General features: G+C 38.4%; 1 protein-coding gene across 2 annotated transcripts in view; it reads left to right on the top strand.

The window, feature by feature from the left end:
- The window catches only part of tmem178bb (transmembrane protein 178Bb), a 138,701-nt gene extending 135,566 nt beyond the window's left edge, over window positions 1-3,135 (top strand). For both annotated transcript variants that reach the window (XM_075472000.1, XM_075471999.1), the window contains exon 5: window positions 448-3,135. In XM_075472000.1, the coding sequence (XP_075328115.1) occupies window positions 448-698 (251 nt within the window). In that variant the 3' untranslated portion in view covers window positions 699-3,135. The remainder of the gene's footprint in view (window positions 1-447) is intronic.
- The last annotated feature ends 11,832 nt before the right edge of the window (window positions 3,136-14,967 follow it).

Genomic DNA, 14,967 nt, shown 5'->3' with positions numbered 1-14,967 from the left:
GAGACTTGCACATGTGTGACTTGGTCCCATCTCTGCCCATACATGACAAAGTAGTGATAAAAATCATGGTAGGGATGTGTTGACTTGTTCAATGACCCAGTCGAACCTAACCACTAACATAATATGTATGATGTTGTGCCATGTCCTATGCTTTGTACTCCAAACTATCTACTTTAACATCTGTGAATTCTCTGCAGTATACAGTCCGACCTTCATGCTACCTTGATTTGATGACCGTGGACTTAATCCAAGCCACATTTATAGTACATTTTTATCTAGATCAGTCATAACTGACAAATCATTTATCAAGGACATAAACACTTTTACAGGGACACAGGATTCAGAAGTATATAATCTCGCATCATCGATGGTAAACTGAATACCAGGTTTACACCTGATTTTTCAGGTTTGTCAGATGCTTCAATAACTTGTTCTGTTTTTTTGCAGGAACCTTCTGCATCATCTCTCTTTGTACCTGCGTTGCTGGTATTAACTTTGAGCTTTCCCGTTACCCACGGTACCTGTATGGCCTGCCTGATGATATTGGCCATGGCTACGGTTGGTCCATGTTTTGCGCCTGGGGAGGTCTCGGCCTCACCCTCATCGCTGGCTTCTTCTGCACTCTGGCTCCCTCTGTTCAGCCAATACCCAGATCCACCTGCCCCAAGTCCCGGCAAGAGAATGGCACCGTCTGCTAAAGCTTACAACTGTGAGAAGACTGACTGAACCCGCCAACTGACAACAAACAAAAAAAACCTGTTCCATGTGTACATCTGTCTATTCATCTCCACTCTATCCTGGTTACAGTTTTTTTGTTTTTTTTTTAATATGTGTGTGTGTGTGTGTGTGTGTGTTTAAAATGGGTGTCTTGATGATCTGCTATCTTGAAAATACAAGAAAAACTGAAGAACTTGATATGTAAAAAAAAAAAAAAATCAAACTTGTGCTTGTTTTGTTGTTGTGGAGCAGATGTAGATACGGACCATGGGACAAGAACAATTGCAAGAGGAATTTACTTTGAGACAATGAAGGACTAACTCATCGACTCGGAGTGGCTATTCACAAAGTGTGGCTCTAAAGCTTAAGGTGGACAAATGATGTTCAGCCATAGAACTCCACCTATTAACTGACCCATGTGATCAATCAGGAGAGAAACAATCAGATTGTTGTGATCGAGTATACAAATCTTGAGGAAGTTTTTCATGGACCTGTTGGACGATTCTCCAGGAATGGACCAATCATGAAACCATGTGACTTGTAGGGGTGGCTTCATGGTTAGAAGCTATCTGTTAGCTTTCAATATTTCCACTTCTGAGCGCCCCCCGGTTACATGTAAATGGGGAGCGGTGGGGAGATCCAAGACTTTCACTTCATTGTACTTTTATTGTACAGAATATTCCAGAAAACAACATACAACCAGGAATTGTCCAATTGAGTCATTTTTATTCTTGTTTAGATGCATTACAATTCTTTCTAATGATCATATATGCCATGTAGAATTTTTACATGCTTTTGTTTTTTATTCATAGTGTAATTTTTTTCTTCTTCTTACTGAACCTTTCATGTTGTGAATGAATGAACTGTAGAGTGAGCGTCTGTTCAGAGAAAATGTTTCTTGGGTTTTTCTTTATTTTCGTTTTGAGCCATGGAAGAGTATAGGTGTGTGAGAATGTGTATGTAGAGAGATTGCTTTGCAGTCTGTACAGAAACATGTCCTAAAAAAAACAAAAAAAAGAGAGAACGTTTAACAAAATGGAGTCTTGCCTTGGGTGTGAAGAAATGCTGGAACTTTGATGAACAGAGAGATGAAGGAGCCATTTTAAAGGGAGCAGCAATGTTCAGGGTAGTAATTTACTGCCCTGAGCAACAGTGGAATGATTAAATCTAATGAGAACACAGCAGCTTTTTTTTTTTTTCCTCAACTGGTTTTCATTTTCCAGGAACTCGTGAAGCTTTCTGTGAGACCTCTTCTTTCTTTACCAGAGGAAGGTAAACAAGCACAAATTTCGGAAGATCTCAGCTTATTCAGATAACATCTAAGATGTCAACACGAAGGAAGGAAAATGTTCTGTATGTATGACTTTTGAAGGCCTAAGTTACCCATCATGACTCACAATTTTTATGCTAGAATTGCTTTTAATATTACTATGTACATTAGAGAATTTAATCCTTAAACAGCAGGTGGTTGTGCAGGCTGAGACAGAAGGCAAAGATAGCAATGCCCAGTGCTCCAGAGCTGAGCCTTAAACTTCAAAAATACAACACTCAATACAGACACTGAGAGGTAGTAAGACTCCAGTGATCATCTTCTGGTACATCTATTAACACCCAATAATTCATCTACTCCAGTAACAAAATTTGAACTGGGAACTGTTTAATAATTCTAGTTAATTACTGCTTGGGTCATATTTTTCTAGCTTTTTGCCACCATTTCATTACATGATGACGTCAGTATTCCACTTATGACTTGGTAATTGCGGTTGTCAGTAATGTTGTTTGCATGTGTATTTAGAAAAACCTGGAGATGCTACTTGAAAAAAACTGATACAAGGTTACTATGACTCAATAATAATGGTTATGGTAATGATTTTGGTTTTGAGTGAATCACTTTTGGATGTATGACAAAGCAGGACACAACATTGGGAGATGTGGTAAACCTCACCAATTCTTTCAGAAATTCCTTTTTTTGGAAATCCACCTGCGTGGATGTAACCAAGCAGGATTTGAACTTCTTCTTTCATATGAACAAATCGGTGCAACATTATGAATTCCAAGAACAACTCTCTGAAAATATGGTGATACATTGCCTATGTGCATCCCCATTGATTAAATCCTTTTCTACCCTCTCATTCATGGATGCCCCTCTGTCCCATCTTTTACTGGAAAAGTAAAGACAAATTGATTCTGAAAATGGTTTGGAAGACGTTCCTTTCCAGCTTTGCTGCCATTACTGGGCCTGAACTTTTAAATATTCAAATTCGATGGGCAGCAAATGAATATGGACTTTTAGCTTACTTGCGTGCACGGTAAGCAATAGATCATGGTTCAAAGATTAGTCTTTATTAGGCCCTACTGTAAAACTGTTGTTATTGTGTGTTCATGTCAGTTAACAGATTAAATGCCTTTATAGCCAACGATGCTTGGACTGGCGCTCCTTCAGTTAACGTGCATTAACCGTTTCCATCCTCATTGCTTAATAGTTTGTCTTGACTTGTTGCACTGTCAGTGTGTTCCCAGACCACAGAAACCAACCTCTTATTTATTTTTTTAAATTTTTCATTAAATAAAAGACCCGAGAAGTAATAACTGGAATTATTTACCAATAAAAGAAACTTCCAGGTCTGTTCGTTACTCATGTAACACAGTGTGGTGCTCTTCATGGGCTGCGGTAGTATCAAACACCATACTTACTAATTTTCCATCTCTGAGGGTGTTTCATTGTAGAATTGGCTGAAAAGTCATCATTTCAATCACAGAATAAAGGTAGAACTTGTGGTTGTGCATTAATTCAGTAATGTCCTAAAATAAAGTAGTTTTGTCTCCAGTGCACAGTTACAGTTGTCTTTGTTGGTCTGCTGGGGAGATGTAGCAACAACTAGGTGGGTATTTAATCCGAGCTTCTTTAGTCAGCGATAACACCATATGTGGAAAGTAAGTGGTAGCTTATTCACACCCTTAAGTAAAACCCATAAAGCATCCTTTAAAGTACGGCCACTACAGAATTCAGGAGGTAAATATGGCTAATGAGCGATTTCACATTGGAGCAAACATCATTTTCAAGTGTTTCCTTTGACAAGCCACAAAGTCCTCTTAATAAGGATAAATAAGGAAGTGTGGTGGATGGCAAGGCATCATATTTTCAACCATGGGATGTGCATTTCACACCCAGACACAAAAAGTTTTTTTTTCACTTCAGATATATGTTCAGTAGCACAACAGCACTTTACTTAAAGGCTTCTGTCACTTAGTGGCAGGACTTAGGCATTAATGTCTCATGTTTAGGGTTTGAAAACTATAGTGACTGAATAAAGACTACTTGTCCACCATCACTGACATTCATTATCCACATTCCTCGACCTGAAATTTTCCCCGGAGTGCCTGGGGGAAGTTCACCGCTTCAGTTTCCAGAGCGAAAAATATTTTGCGAGAATTCTGTTGTGCTTTTCGGTACCATGTGGCACAATAACATGGCAGTTTCACCATTAACTTCTTCAAATAAAAATTTTCACCAAATACAATTACAAATACCATATACCATTTTTCCAACGACAGAGGCCAATTGATTTTGGATATCCATTTCTGTCCAACTATCAGACAGTCACATGAGACTCACCCCCCCCAATATATATGCACATTTGATAACCTAAGATTAAATAAAAACTGAGCAAACCGATGAAGAAAGCCAGCTCTGTGCTGGGGACTGCTCTGGAACCCCTGGAGCTCACTGTGCAAAGAAGCATGCTGCAGAAGGTGATGAACCTAATGGACAATACTGCCCATCCTCTTTGGAACAAGAGTCCATTCCTGCCAGCAGCAGGAACCATAAGCAATGACAATTTAAGATGATGAAGATAATGAAATAAATGAATTACCGCAACACTATGTTTTTCCTTTAGGATTATTAAAGTATTTTTACATTCCATTTAATTTAATTCTTAGGGAGATACTGCCCTGAACCTTTCACAACTTGGTACAAGACTATACTTTAAAAATATGTTAACAACCAGATGTTCTGGTTCTGTGTTTTTCTTAGTTAAATACTTTTGAAACTTTTGATTAAAAAAACAACTTTGTCATGCTTGTCGATCCAGCAGGTCCCTGAGTTTTGAGTTACATTTAATTAATGGTTTGCCTTGCCATCCAGCAGCACCAATCGAGAGGTTGTACCATTCAAACCAAGTTGTTGTGATTAAGTATCTGATTCAGCATATGAGACCAAAATGTATTATTTGTCATCATTTAGCCTATCAGGAATATGTTTAATGACGTTGCAATATAAGTGTGTTCTATTCCAGATGAATAGCAAATGGACTGTACTTATAGCGTTTTTCTAGTCTAGCTAACTAAGTCATTTTCCCTTTCACACACACACTTGTTAGTCTATACAGGCTACGCAGGGCTTTTTATTTTGCATCTGAGGCAAAATATAGTTCAGTGTATTCGGACACTTGTGGTCCAGCAAATCGGGGGAATAACCCACCAACCTTCAGGCTGGTAGATGAGCACTCTTCCTCCTGAGCAACAGCCATCCCAGATCCCTTAGCTTATCTTGTTTTTGATTTTTTTTTTCCCCCATTTATATGAGGGACACTTTACATCCAGCAAAATGAATGGAATGATAAATTTCACACACTTTCTGCCTTGTAAAAAAACTGTATGTAGCCTACGTGTGTAAATTAAAACCCGTTTAGTGTGTCAAGTTTTATCTACAGGACAATGTATAATTTTTATGTCCATGCGCTGGTAGCATCCAGCAGTTGTTCGCTTCAATGTTTTTCTAAGACATCTATTGAAAAAGCAAAGACAATTAGGCTCATTAGGGTCTCATTTACAAATCAAAGTTAATCAGCATTAACTCTGATTTACAAACAAGGTTTATCAAGTTGTAGTTAGTGGTATGCGTGCTGGTAACTATAGATTCAGTGGCTTGTGACATTTCTCTGATATGCCATTGCCTAATCTGAGGTTAATCTCAGCCACTTGATACAGACCTTCGCATTTACCAACCAGATGGGTAGTGACCACTCGCGCATTTGGCGCTCTCATCTTCTGAGGTAGCTTGATTAACAAGATCACAATGAAGACATAATATCCTTTACCAGCTAGTCAGGTCATGTTAACACTTACTCTTATCTCCCTTTTTCAATTAGCCACTCTAAAAGACGGATTGTGACACATAGTGAGAATTTGTCCCCCTTGAATGTCATAGGATGGTAACAATAAGGTTTGTGCATGTCTGTTGGCCATAAAGTCAGTCTATTTCTCCTTGGCTGACTTCTGTCCCACAAACATCATGCTTTACCAATGGCCGCACAGCTGCACTCCTGAAAGAGGCACTTGATATACTGCCCTCAAATGGACCCCATCTGCATTATCTCAAATGAGAAAGGAGTGCTCCCTGGTGAGTAAAGCCACCAGCAGTTGAGAACAGGCGATATTGAACCATGCTGTTAACAGTAATCCCCTGCTGCTTGGACTACACAGTTATCAGATGTTAGCTCTATTAAGATAGAGCTACTCTGTCAGATAAAGGATTTTGTCTCTTCCCAGTCTAGGTGGCGCACATAACGAAAGCATAGTGGGCAAAGCCCATTTCTTTTCATCTGTCCCACACTTACTATGATAAAGACGGTGATATTTCTTTATCGTCAGATGAATCTAAAATGTGTTTTGCATCATAGCGCCTCCATTATCAACAACTGAAATGAACATGAGGAAAAGAAATTCGCAGAAATGTTTTAACTCCAGCATTTATCTGCTCTCTCCTCATGCATCTTTTCTGGAATTAAGCTCCTTATTCAGTGTGAGAATCAACTGATGCTCAAAAGGTATCCCAGTGTGTGTGTGTGTGTGTTGGACCGAAACACAGGATAAACTGACAGAAGGCTTTAATCAGAATCAGATTCAGCATTGTGCTTATTGGCAAAGTCACACACAAGGAAAATACAGTGTACAGATTTTATATATAGACATACAATATACTTACAATATATTAGGGCTGGGTAACGATTAAAAATTTTAATCTAATTAATCACATGATTTCCCCGATTAATCGTGATTAATCGCATTTGTACACAAAATCCTGAAATGAATTCAAAAGTAGTGTATAGCTTTTAGCATTTAGTTTTATTTTAAATGTGCTGCCATATGAATGAAAGTGCCATAACATTTGTTATGCAAACACACTTTTAACATCAGCATCTTTCTGTAGTTTTTATGTAGAAGCCTCGCTCCACTGTCTGTTTCCTTGAATGACTTGCTGCTATCAGTTGTGTGTTTTGCCTTTAAGTGATATTTTAGACTGGAACTACTACGCTGAGAAGACAATTCAACTTGGCAGTGTTTACAGATGACTTTTGTTCTGTCGACTCCGTCGTCTGGAAGAACTTTAAAATGAAAATTGCAGAGTAAAAGTTCCGTACCCTTCTCCATGTTTGGTGGATCCGCCGATTACTTTCTTTTCCGGTTCCGCAGCGGACAGCAACAGACTTTTACAAAATAAAAGCCTGTGAGCAACAGAGTTTTACAATAATACAATAAATAATAAATATTTATCGGCGTTAAATAATTAACGAGTTAACTCGCCCAGCCCTACAATATATTAATGACTTACTAAAAGGTGAACAAAAAACACTGTTGGGGCAGGATAAGCAGATTATATACAGAGGGACTAATGAGAAATGAACAGATGAGAGGTAATCAGAGTAGATACCAGCTGTGGCAAGGGCAGTAATACAGCTAACCAAAGTGAACAAAGGATCAGGCTCTACAAAATAAAAAAGGAAGTTACATAACCTGAGAACACAGAGCATGGAAACATTGCAAAACCTAACTGAACACCACAGGAGTAAAGCAAAATCAATGATAAACCTAAAGCAAACAGAATATGACTAACTAAGGAACTAAAGTAACAACTGAACCCAATGAACAGTGACAAATTTGTTGCACAAATTATCAGAATAAAAGATACAAAGAATTGGAAAAAAAAAAAGTTTGGCAGTTAGAGACAATGCTGCATCAAGGCAGAATGGGGCATGTGATGGAAGACAGGAAAAGACCCGCAAAAGAGAAATGAACTTACTTACCAGGAATGAAGAAATTATAGGGCACAAAGCAATTAGACTTTTGTCACAAGAATCAAAAGATGGGCATAAACATAAAGCGTAAAAAAGGTGCCTGCATTGAGGCTGAGTGGGGAGGAGAGCCTGCCTGCCTGTGTTAAGGCTGAGATGAGAGGAGAGCCTGCCTGCATTGAAGCCGAGACAGGTGGAGAGCCTGCCTGCGTAGAGGCTGAGATAAGAGGAGAGTCTGCCTGCATTGAAGCTGAGATAAGAGGAAAGTCTGCCTGCATTCAATGCCTAAACCTTCCAATTATACCCAATAGGTGATAGAGACAGTCGGAATAAGATGTGCCATTAAAGAATTGCACCCGTCAAACCGCTGAATCTGTTGGTATGGAATAAAATTGTTTACTTGAATTGAACTGAGATAAAAAATCTTACAAATGTTGAAATGAGTAGTAGCAATGCAAGGCATTTGACCCACTAAATGAAATTCAAACTGCTGTTGGGACAAAAGCGTATAATATGGAGAATGCTTTCAATACGGAGAATTAAAATTAGGAATATGATAGGATGAAAAACTTGATCCACAATTATCCATGATTACAATCGAGATTTGGTTTATGTTGAACTCAGCCTATATGTAATTTCAGTCATTTATTTTGAGGTACAGAGGCACGCAAACATGAGTGAAAGAACAAAATATTAACCACTGAATTCTATAAAAAATAAAGTCTTAAAGGTGACATATTATGCCCTTTTTGATGGCTTTTTTTTTTAACAATTTAACTCAACTTTCTGAGGTCTTATTGAGATGTATGAGACAGGCTTTGGCCTGTTTGTTTAAGCACAGTGCCTCTTGTCTCTGCCTTGTTTTAACACCTCCGAGGGGTCAAGGAGGAGAACAAAAGCTGGCATCCATTGTAATGAAGCTGTTCCTCCACCAAAAATACTCCAGCTCTATATAAAAATACAGATAGCTAGTTACCCTATTGATGCGAGAGGGAAATAGTTTAGCAGTGTAGCTGTAGGTTAGCAGCATATGCTAGTAAACCAGGCTTTTCGATCAACTGTTGTGGATCTCGTAGCAATGCATGTGCAAAAATAATCACTGTGTTTAAACATTTTTCACATATTAGCGTCAGTAAACAGTTGTACTTGGAGATCTAGATATTTTTCAGAAACGCAAAGTATTAAGCTGATTACCTTTTAGGCTTTCAAAATGCACGGGATAGAGACGCGGATGCAAGCAGCTGATATAATAAGAATACAGATGATTAGGACAAGGCACAAAGTGCACAATATATTGATTAAAGAGAGGCTTTTCAGATAGTTTGTTTTTTAATTTACCCTTCAAAACCTTGGTAATGCTGATAGGCACTAACAAACTTAGGAATACAAAAGGTAGAATGGAATGAACGATGAGGAAATTGAGCAAGCAGCTCGTGTGCCTGGAACCCTAGCATATCACACATATGTAAAAATGCAATATTTAACATTTTATTAAATCTATACAAGAATGTATTTGCATGTATTTTCCAATATATGAAAAGCGGTAGCCTACATTTTTTATATATATATATTTAGTCATATATTTACTATATACTTTTTGGTATATTTACCATATATATTTTACTGATTTATGAAATTAACTAGATAGATAGATAGATAGATAGATAGATAGATAGATAGATAGATAGATAGATAGATAGATAGATTTTTTATTTTCGAACATGTATAAAAAAGAAAATGTATGTAAGTATTTGTACATACAAAAGAAAGAAAAAGAGAAATAAAAAAAAATAAAAGATTCAATCACATAAAGTGCGCATACATAACAAAACAACACACATTATTCGAAAAAGGAATGGGAAGAAGTACAATCCTTTTTTTTTTTTTTTTAACTTTTTCAGTTAATTTTAACCATCAGTTTGTGAAACCACAAAAGATGGAAAAAATTTTTTATATATATATATATATATATATATATATATATATATATTTGGGCTTTTTATGCCTTTAATGGATAGGATAGTTGGAGAGAGACAGGAAGCAGAGAGAGGGGAAAGACATGCAGCAAAGGGCCGTCCGGTGCAGGACTCGAACCGGGGCCAGCTGCAGCGAGGACTGTAGCCTCTGTACATGGGGCACCTGCTTAAATTTTATCAAATCATTTCAAATAACTAACAAATCAGAATTAAAAAAAAAGTATATATATATATATATATATATAGAGAGAGAGAGAGAGAGAGATATATATATATATATATTGACAGTAAATATAGAATAGAATAGAATAAAATAGAATAGAAAAATACTGTATTCATCCCCAATGGGGGAAATTCTAAAAATATACGAAGAAATGTATTTTTTTTTCCGTAAGGGGTGTTGCAGCAGAAGAATAGAACAAAAAACAAAAAAAATCTGCAAAAGGAAGAAATAAGAAAACAAGATTAAATAGTTTAAAAAGCAACTACACAAAAATATTTACTATGAAAAAAACGACACAACAAATTAATATAAAAAGAACTGTAAAAATTCCACAATGACGCAGAGATATTGCACAGTGGAAGGTACAGTATAGTCTGACAGCTGTTGGGAGGAAAGACCTGCGATAACACTCCCTCACATGTTTGACAGAGATGGAAGAGCATGTCATTGAACAAACTTTCCAGAGTCATCACAGTGCCACATTGGGAGAGAGACATCGTGATGAAAGCTTGTCTAGCATCCTCCAGGCCCCACCTGCCATCCTTCTGTTTGTTATTAGCCACCAGGGGCGTGGCTACGGGGGGGCTGGGGGGAGCACTGCCCCCCCAGGAACAAGTCCCGCCCCCCTGAGAAATGCCCTGTCCATCCAAACAAAAGTGGCCAGAAAAAAGGCCACGATGTATTATCGCTGTTTGTGTCTTGTATTGATAGAATAAATGCAGGTGGTGATTTTAAAAAAGCATACATCTGCAAAGTTTATAGCTTTATTTATTTTTTGTTATCGTGTTTCCCCCCCTCCGTGACCTTAACCCCTTGCTGCTTAAAAAAAAAAAGGCAATTTTCACATTTTCGGAGGTTTTTGTTGTATATAATGATCTGAAATGTAGACTTAATGAAGGTAATAAAAAGCTGGAGTTGGCTGGATGTCTTGCTCCAAGTATCTACTTGAATTTAAACCGTCAATGGAGAATGTGGAGCATGTTAAACAAAAGCTATTGCATCCTAAAGTCCTGGGCCCTCATTTATCAAGCGTTCTTAGGAACAGATCTGTGCGTAAAGCGTGCGTGCGATCATTCCTGAGCAAAGTGTGGGATTTATGAACATGTACTTGAACTTAGAAATGTGCCTAAATTTACGCAAAGCTTTGACCATGCTTACGCACATTGCCTAGTGGTAGAATTACGAAACTGCAAATGGTGTTGATCGCTGCACAGGGGAATATTACAATGTTCATTCAATTGTTGCATTACAGTATGTCTGACGGCATTTGGGTCCGTGTAGCCTATGCAATTCCAAAGCACGGTGCATTAGACCTACCTGGCGTTCATTGCATTTCATTCAGAGTGTAACAATAATTGTTTCACCAGAAGACCTGACAATAATCAGCCTAGTTTAATTGATATGGGTATAAAAGGCACATGTAGGACATGCCATTCAGAACGCAACATGGCCCATCTTGCATTGCTTGAGGATCTGGAAAACCGTGCGCTACGGAGGGAGCTCGTGTTTAGGGAGCGTGCAGATTTATTGGCAGAAAGTAGTGAGTGGCTTCTAAGCAGGTTCAGATTTCCAAAACATATATTGCTCGACCTCTGCCGTGAATTGGGGCCATTTCTCGAGCGAGAAACTAAGCGCACGCAAGCCATACCTCTGCATATACAGGTGCTGTCCACTCTGGGCTTTTTGGCTACAGGTACGTTTCAGCGCGAGGTAGGAGATCGATGCGGCATTTCTCAGCCGTCCATGAACCGAATTCTGCCCACAGTGTTGGATGCGATTATTTCTTTGGCACCGACTTACATTCGATTCCCTTATGGGGGTCCACGCCAGGCAGACATTAAGTTAGGGTTTATGGTATCACGCAGTTCCCCAACGTCATAGGAGCAATAGACTGCACTCACGTCGCACTAAAAGCACCATCACAGCACGAATACAACTTCGTGAATAGGAAGGGGAAAAACTCCATTAATGTACACCTTATATGCGACAGTGATATGCTGCTTCTCAATGTCGTTGCCCGATGGCCAGGGGGGACACACGATTCCTTTATTTTGCAGAACAGCTCCGTGGGCCTTCGTTTACAAGAAGGAGCTGTGGAAGATGGATGGCTTATTGGTGAGTGTTGCGCAGCATGTTTGCAACATAGGTTATATGTCAGTGTTCGAACTACGGGGGGACTCGGGGGATCCGAGACCCCCTGAAACTGACACGAGACCCCCCGAAAACATGATTTGGGAAATGTTGGGGGGTCTCTAAAATATTGGTAAAATGTGATTTCCCCTAATGAGTTATGATTGCAGACGCGATGCGTGTGTGGAGGTGTGGAGCCTGTGTGCGTAATTGGCATAAAGCTGTGCTGTCCGCCGCGTATGATTCTGTATTGCTTCTCATGTGTTTTCGAGATCTGCGCTCTGAGTCAATCAAATCAAATCAAATCAAATTTAGTTGTATAGCACATTTCATGTACAAACAGTTCAAAGTGCTTTACATAAAATAAAAGCATTGCAGCAGGGAGTGCAAGAAGCATTAAAAATACGTAAAAGAATATGAAGAGAAACAAATAAAATCATTTAAATGAATTTAAAAACAGGCAACAGTCTAGATAAGTTAAAAGATATTTCATGCATAGACACATGAGAAAAGAAATGTCAAGCGCAAGCAAGCAAGTTCCGGTGGCTTTTAAAGGGAATGTTGGTGCCATATATGGTTAATTGGGGGCGTTCCATGATGCAAATTAGTCTGATCGTGCCCGCGCAAGGTGAACTGGCAGGTGTGGTATTTATCATTGCAGATTACCTACCTGTGTGCGTACGACCTGTGTAAGAACGTTTGATGAATGCCGATTTTTTTTTTGTACTTGCACATTCTAAATTTCACTCATCGACAGGATTTAGAAGGGATTCTACGCACTAATTATAAATGAGGGCCCTGGTCTAAAAACCTCTCCAAAATAGGACATATTTGCAACATGGCGAAGGGGTTAGGGGGCAGAACAATCGTCAAAACTGCTCTCCAGTTGGTGTCTAGTTGTAGTACTGGTTTTCCACCGATTGTTTTTCAGGTATTGTTTTCTGCCCCCCCAGATGAGCTAACTGCCCACCCACACATGCCATTCTGGTCACACCTTTGTTAGCCACTCAGTCAAAGAACGATTAAAACAATCACCAGATAAATAAAATAAGGTCTCAAAATTGAAATAAAATATTAGCAATATTAAAAACACACATTGCAAACATTTTATATTTCAGTCACCTTACAAGCCTATCAATAAGTTGCCAACATTCTTAAATAGTTAACCTTACATTCTCATGGGGTTAAACGTGCGCTTACAGTCCTGTAACAGTGCATTACAAGATTATCAACTTGGCTCTTCAACCCACGGAGCATAAATCTGTTTCCCTGAGCTAGTGTGTCGTCACATCTGTGGTGGTGCGGCATTTTGGCTTCACTCTTCACAAAATGAATCCAGTTTTTCTCGTTCTCATCATTCCTCGGCATTTTAAGTTTAAAATTCCTCGCATCCAGAGAAGACACATTTCCGTGTGACAAGGGCAGAACAGTTGCCAGTCGGAGGCTCATGTACTGCAGTAGGTCAATTGACAACATTTAAGTGTTTGGTCTTTTTCTCGCCTTATGGAGTCAATCCCACGGGACTGGAAATGGAAATGGGACTTTTAAATCTGCCCTAAAAAATTGTGAAATGAAAATAGAGGAACTGTTTTAACAGTCTTACTCCACATTTCAGTAAAACACATTTCTCATCCATTTTAAGCAACTATTGTGTAACACGTATGTTTCCATGAAAATCTCTGGATCTGCTACACTTTGGACTTCAAACTTAATTTTAGTGACAATTAAAGTCTGAATTTCGCATGAATCAATTTCAGAAACTGTTAAGGATCTGCAGACACACTGTTTAAAGCTAATTTGTAACTACATTAATGTTCCTGAAATAAACTATTTCTATGTAGATATTTGATGGTAATTAAAGTCATACATGATGACCCATGCCACTGCAAACAGCTATTTAATCTGATATCTGCTTTTGTTTTCTTCCCTCCTGTTACAACAATACATAGAAAATAATATGCTGCCATCAAGTGGTCAATTTACTGTTTTAGCAAGAAGTGCTGTTTCTTTACCCACAATGCAATGTATTTCTGTTACGACTTGTATGTTTGTTTTTCTTTCGAACTCCCAGTTGTTTACCTATTTTACACCATGTGTGACAATGAATGACTACACAGCATTTTGTTTACTCACACGAAGTTGAAACAAATAATCCAATCAAATCAAATCAAATTTATTTGTATAGCACATTTCATGTACAAAACAATTCAAAGTGCTTTACATAAAATAAAAGCATCGCAGCAGGGAGATAAAGAGAGGTATAAAGAGAAAGAAATAAAAATAATTTAAATTAATTTAAAAACAAGCAACAGTCCAGATAAGTTAAAAGATATCGTGCAGATTTCATGCATAGACACATGAGAAAAGAAATGTTTTCAACCTGGATTTAAAAATGTCTACATCTGGTAAAAGTTTAATCTCCACTGGCAGTTTGTTCCACTTGTTTGCAGCATAACAGCTAAATGCTGCTTCTCCATGTTTAGTCTGGACTCTGGACTGGACCAGCTGACCTGAGTCCTTGGATCTAAGAGCTCTGCTGGCTTTATATTCTCTGAACATATCACATATGTATTTAGGGCCTAAACCGTTCTGGGATTTGTAAACCATCAGCAGGCTTTTAAAATCTATTCTGTGACTGAATGGAAGCCAGAGTAAAGATTTTAAAACTGGTGTGATGTGTTCAGATCTCTTAGTCCGGGTTAAAACTCCAGCAGCAGCGTTCTGGATGAGCTGCAGATGTTTAATGCTCTTTTTGGGAAGTCCAGTTAAAAGAGCATTACAGTAATGGAGTCTACTGGAGATGAATGCATGGATTAGTTTCTCCTGGTCTCTTTGGGAGAGGAAA

This window comes from Odontesthes bonariensis, chromosome 8 (assembly GCF_027942865.1).
Source record: "Odontesthes bonariensis isolate fOdoBon6 chromosome 8, fOdoBon6.hap1, whole genome shotgun sequence".
NCBI lineage: Eukaryota > Metazoa > Chordata > Actinopteri > Atheriniformes > Atherinopsidae > Odontesthes > Odontesthes bonariensis.
The sequence above is the reverse complement of the archived record's forward strand: the minus strand, read 5'-3'. Positions and strand labels throughout refer to the sequence as shown.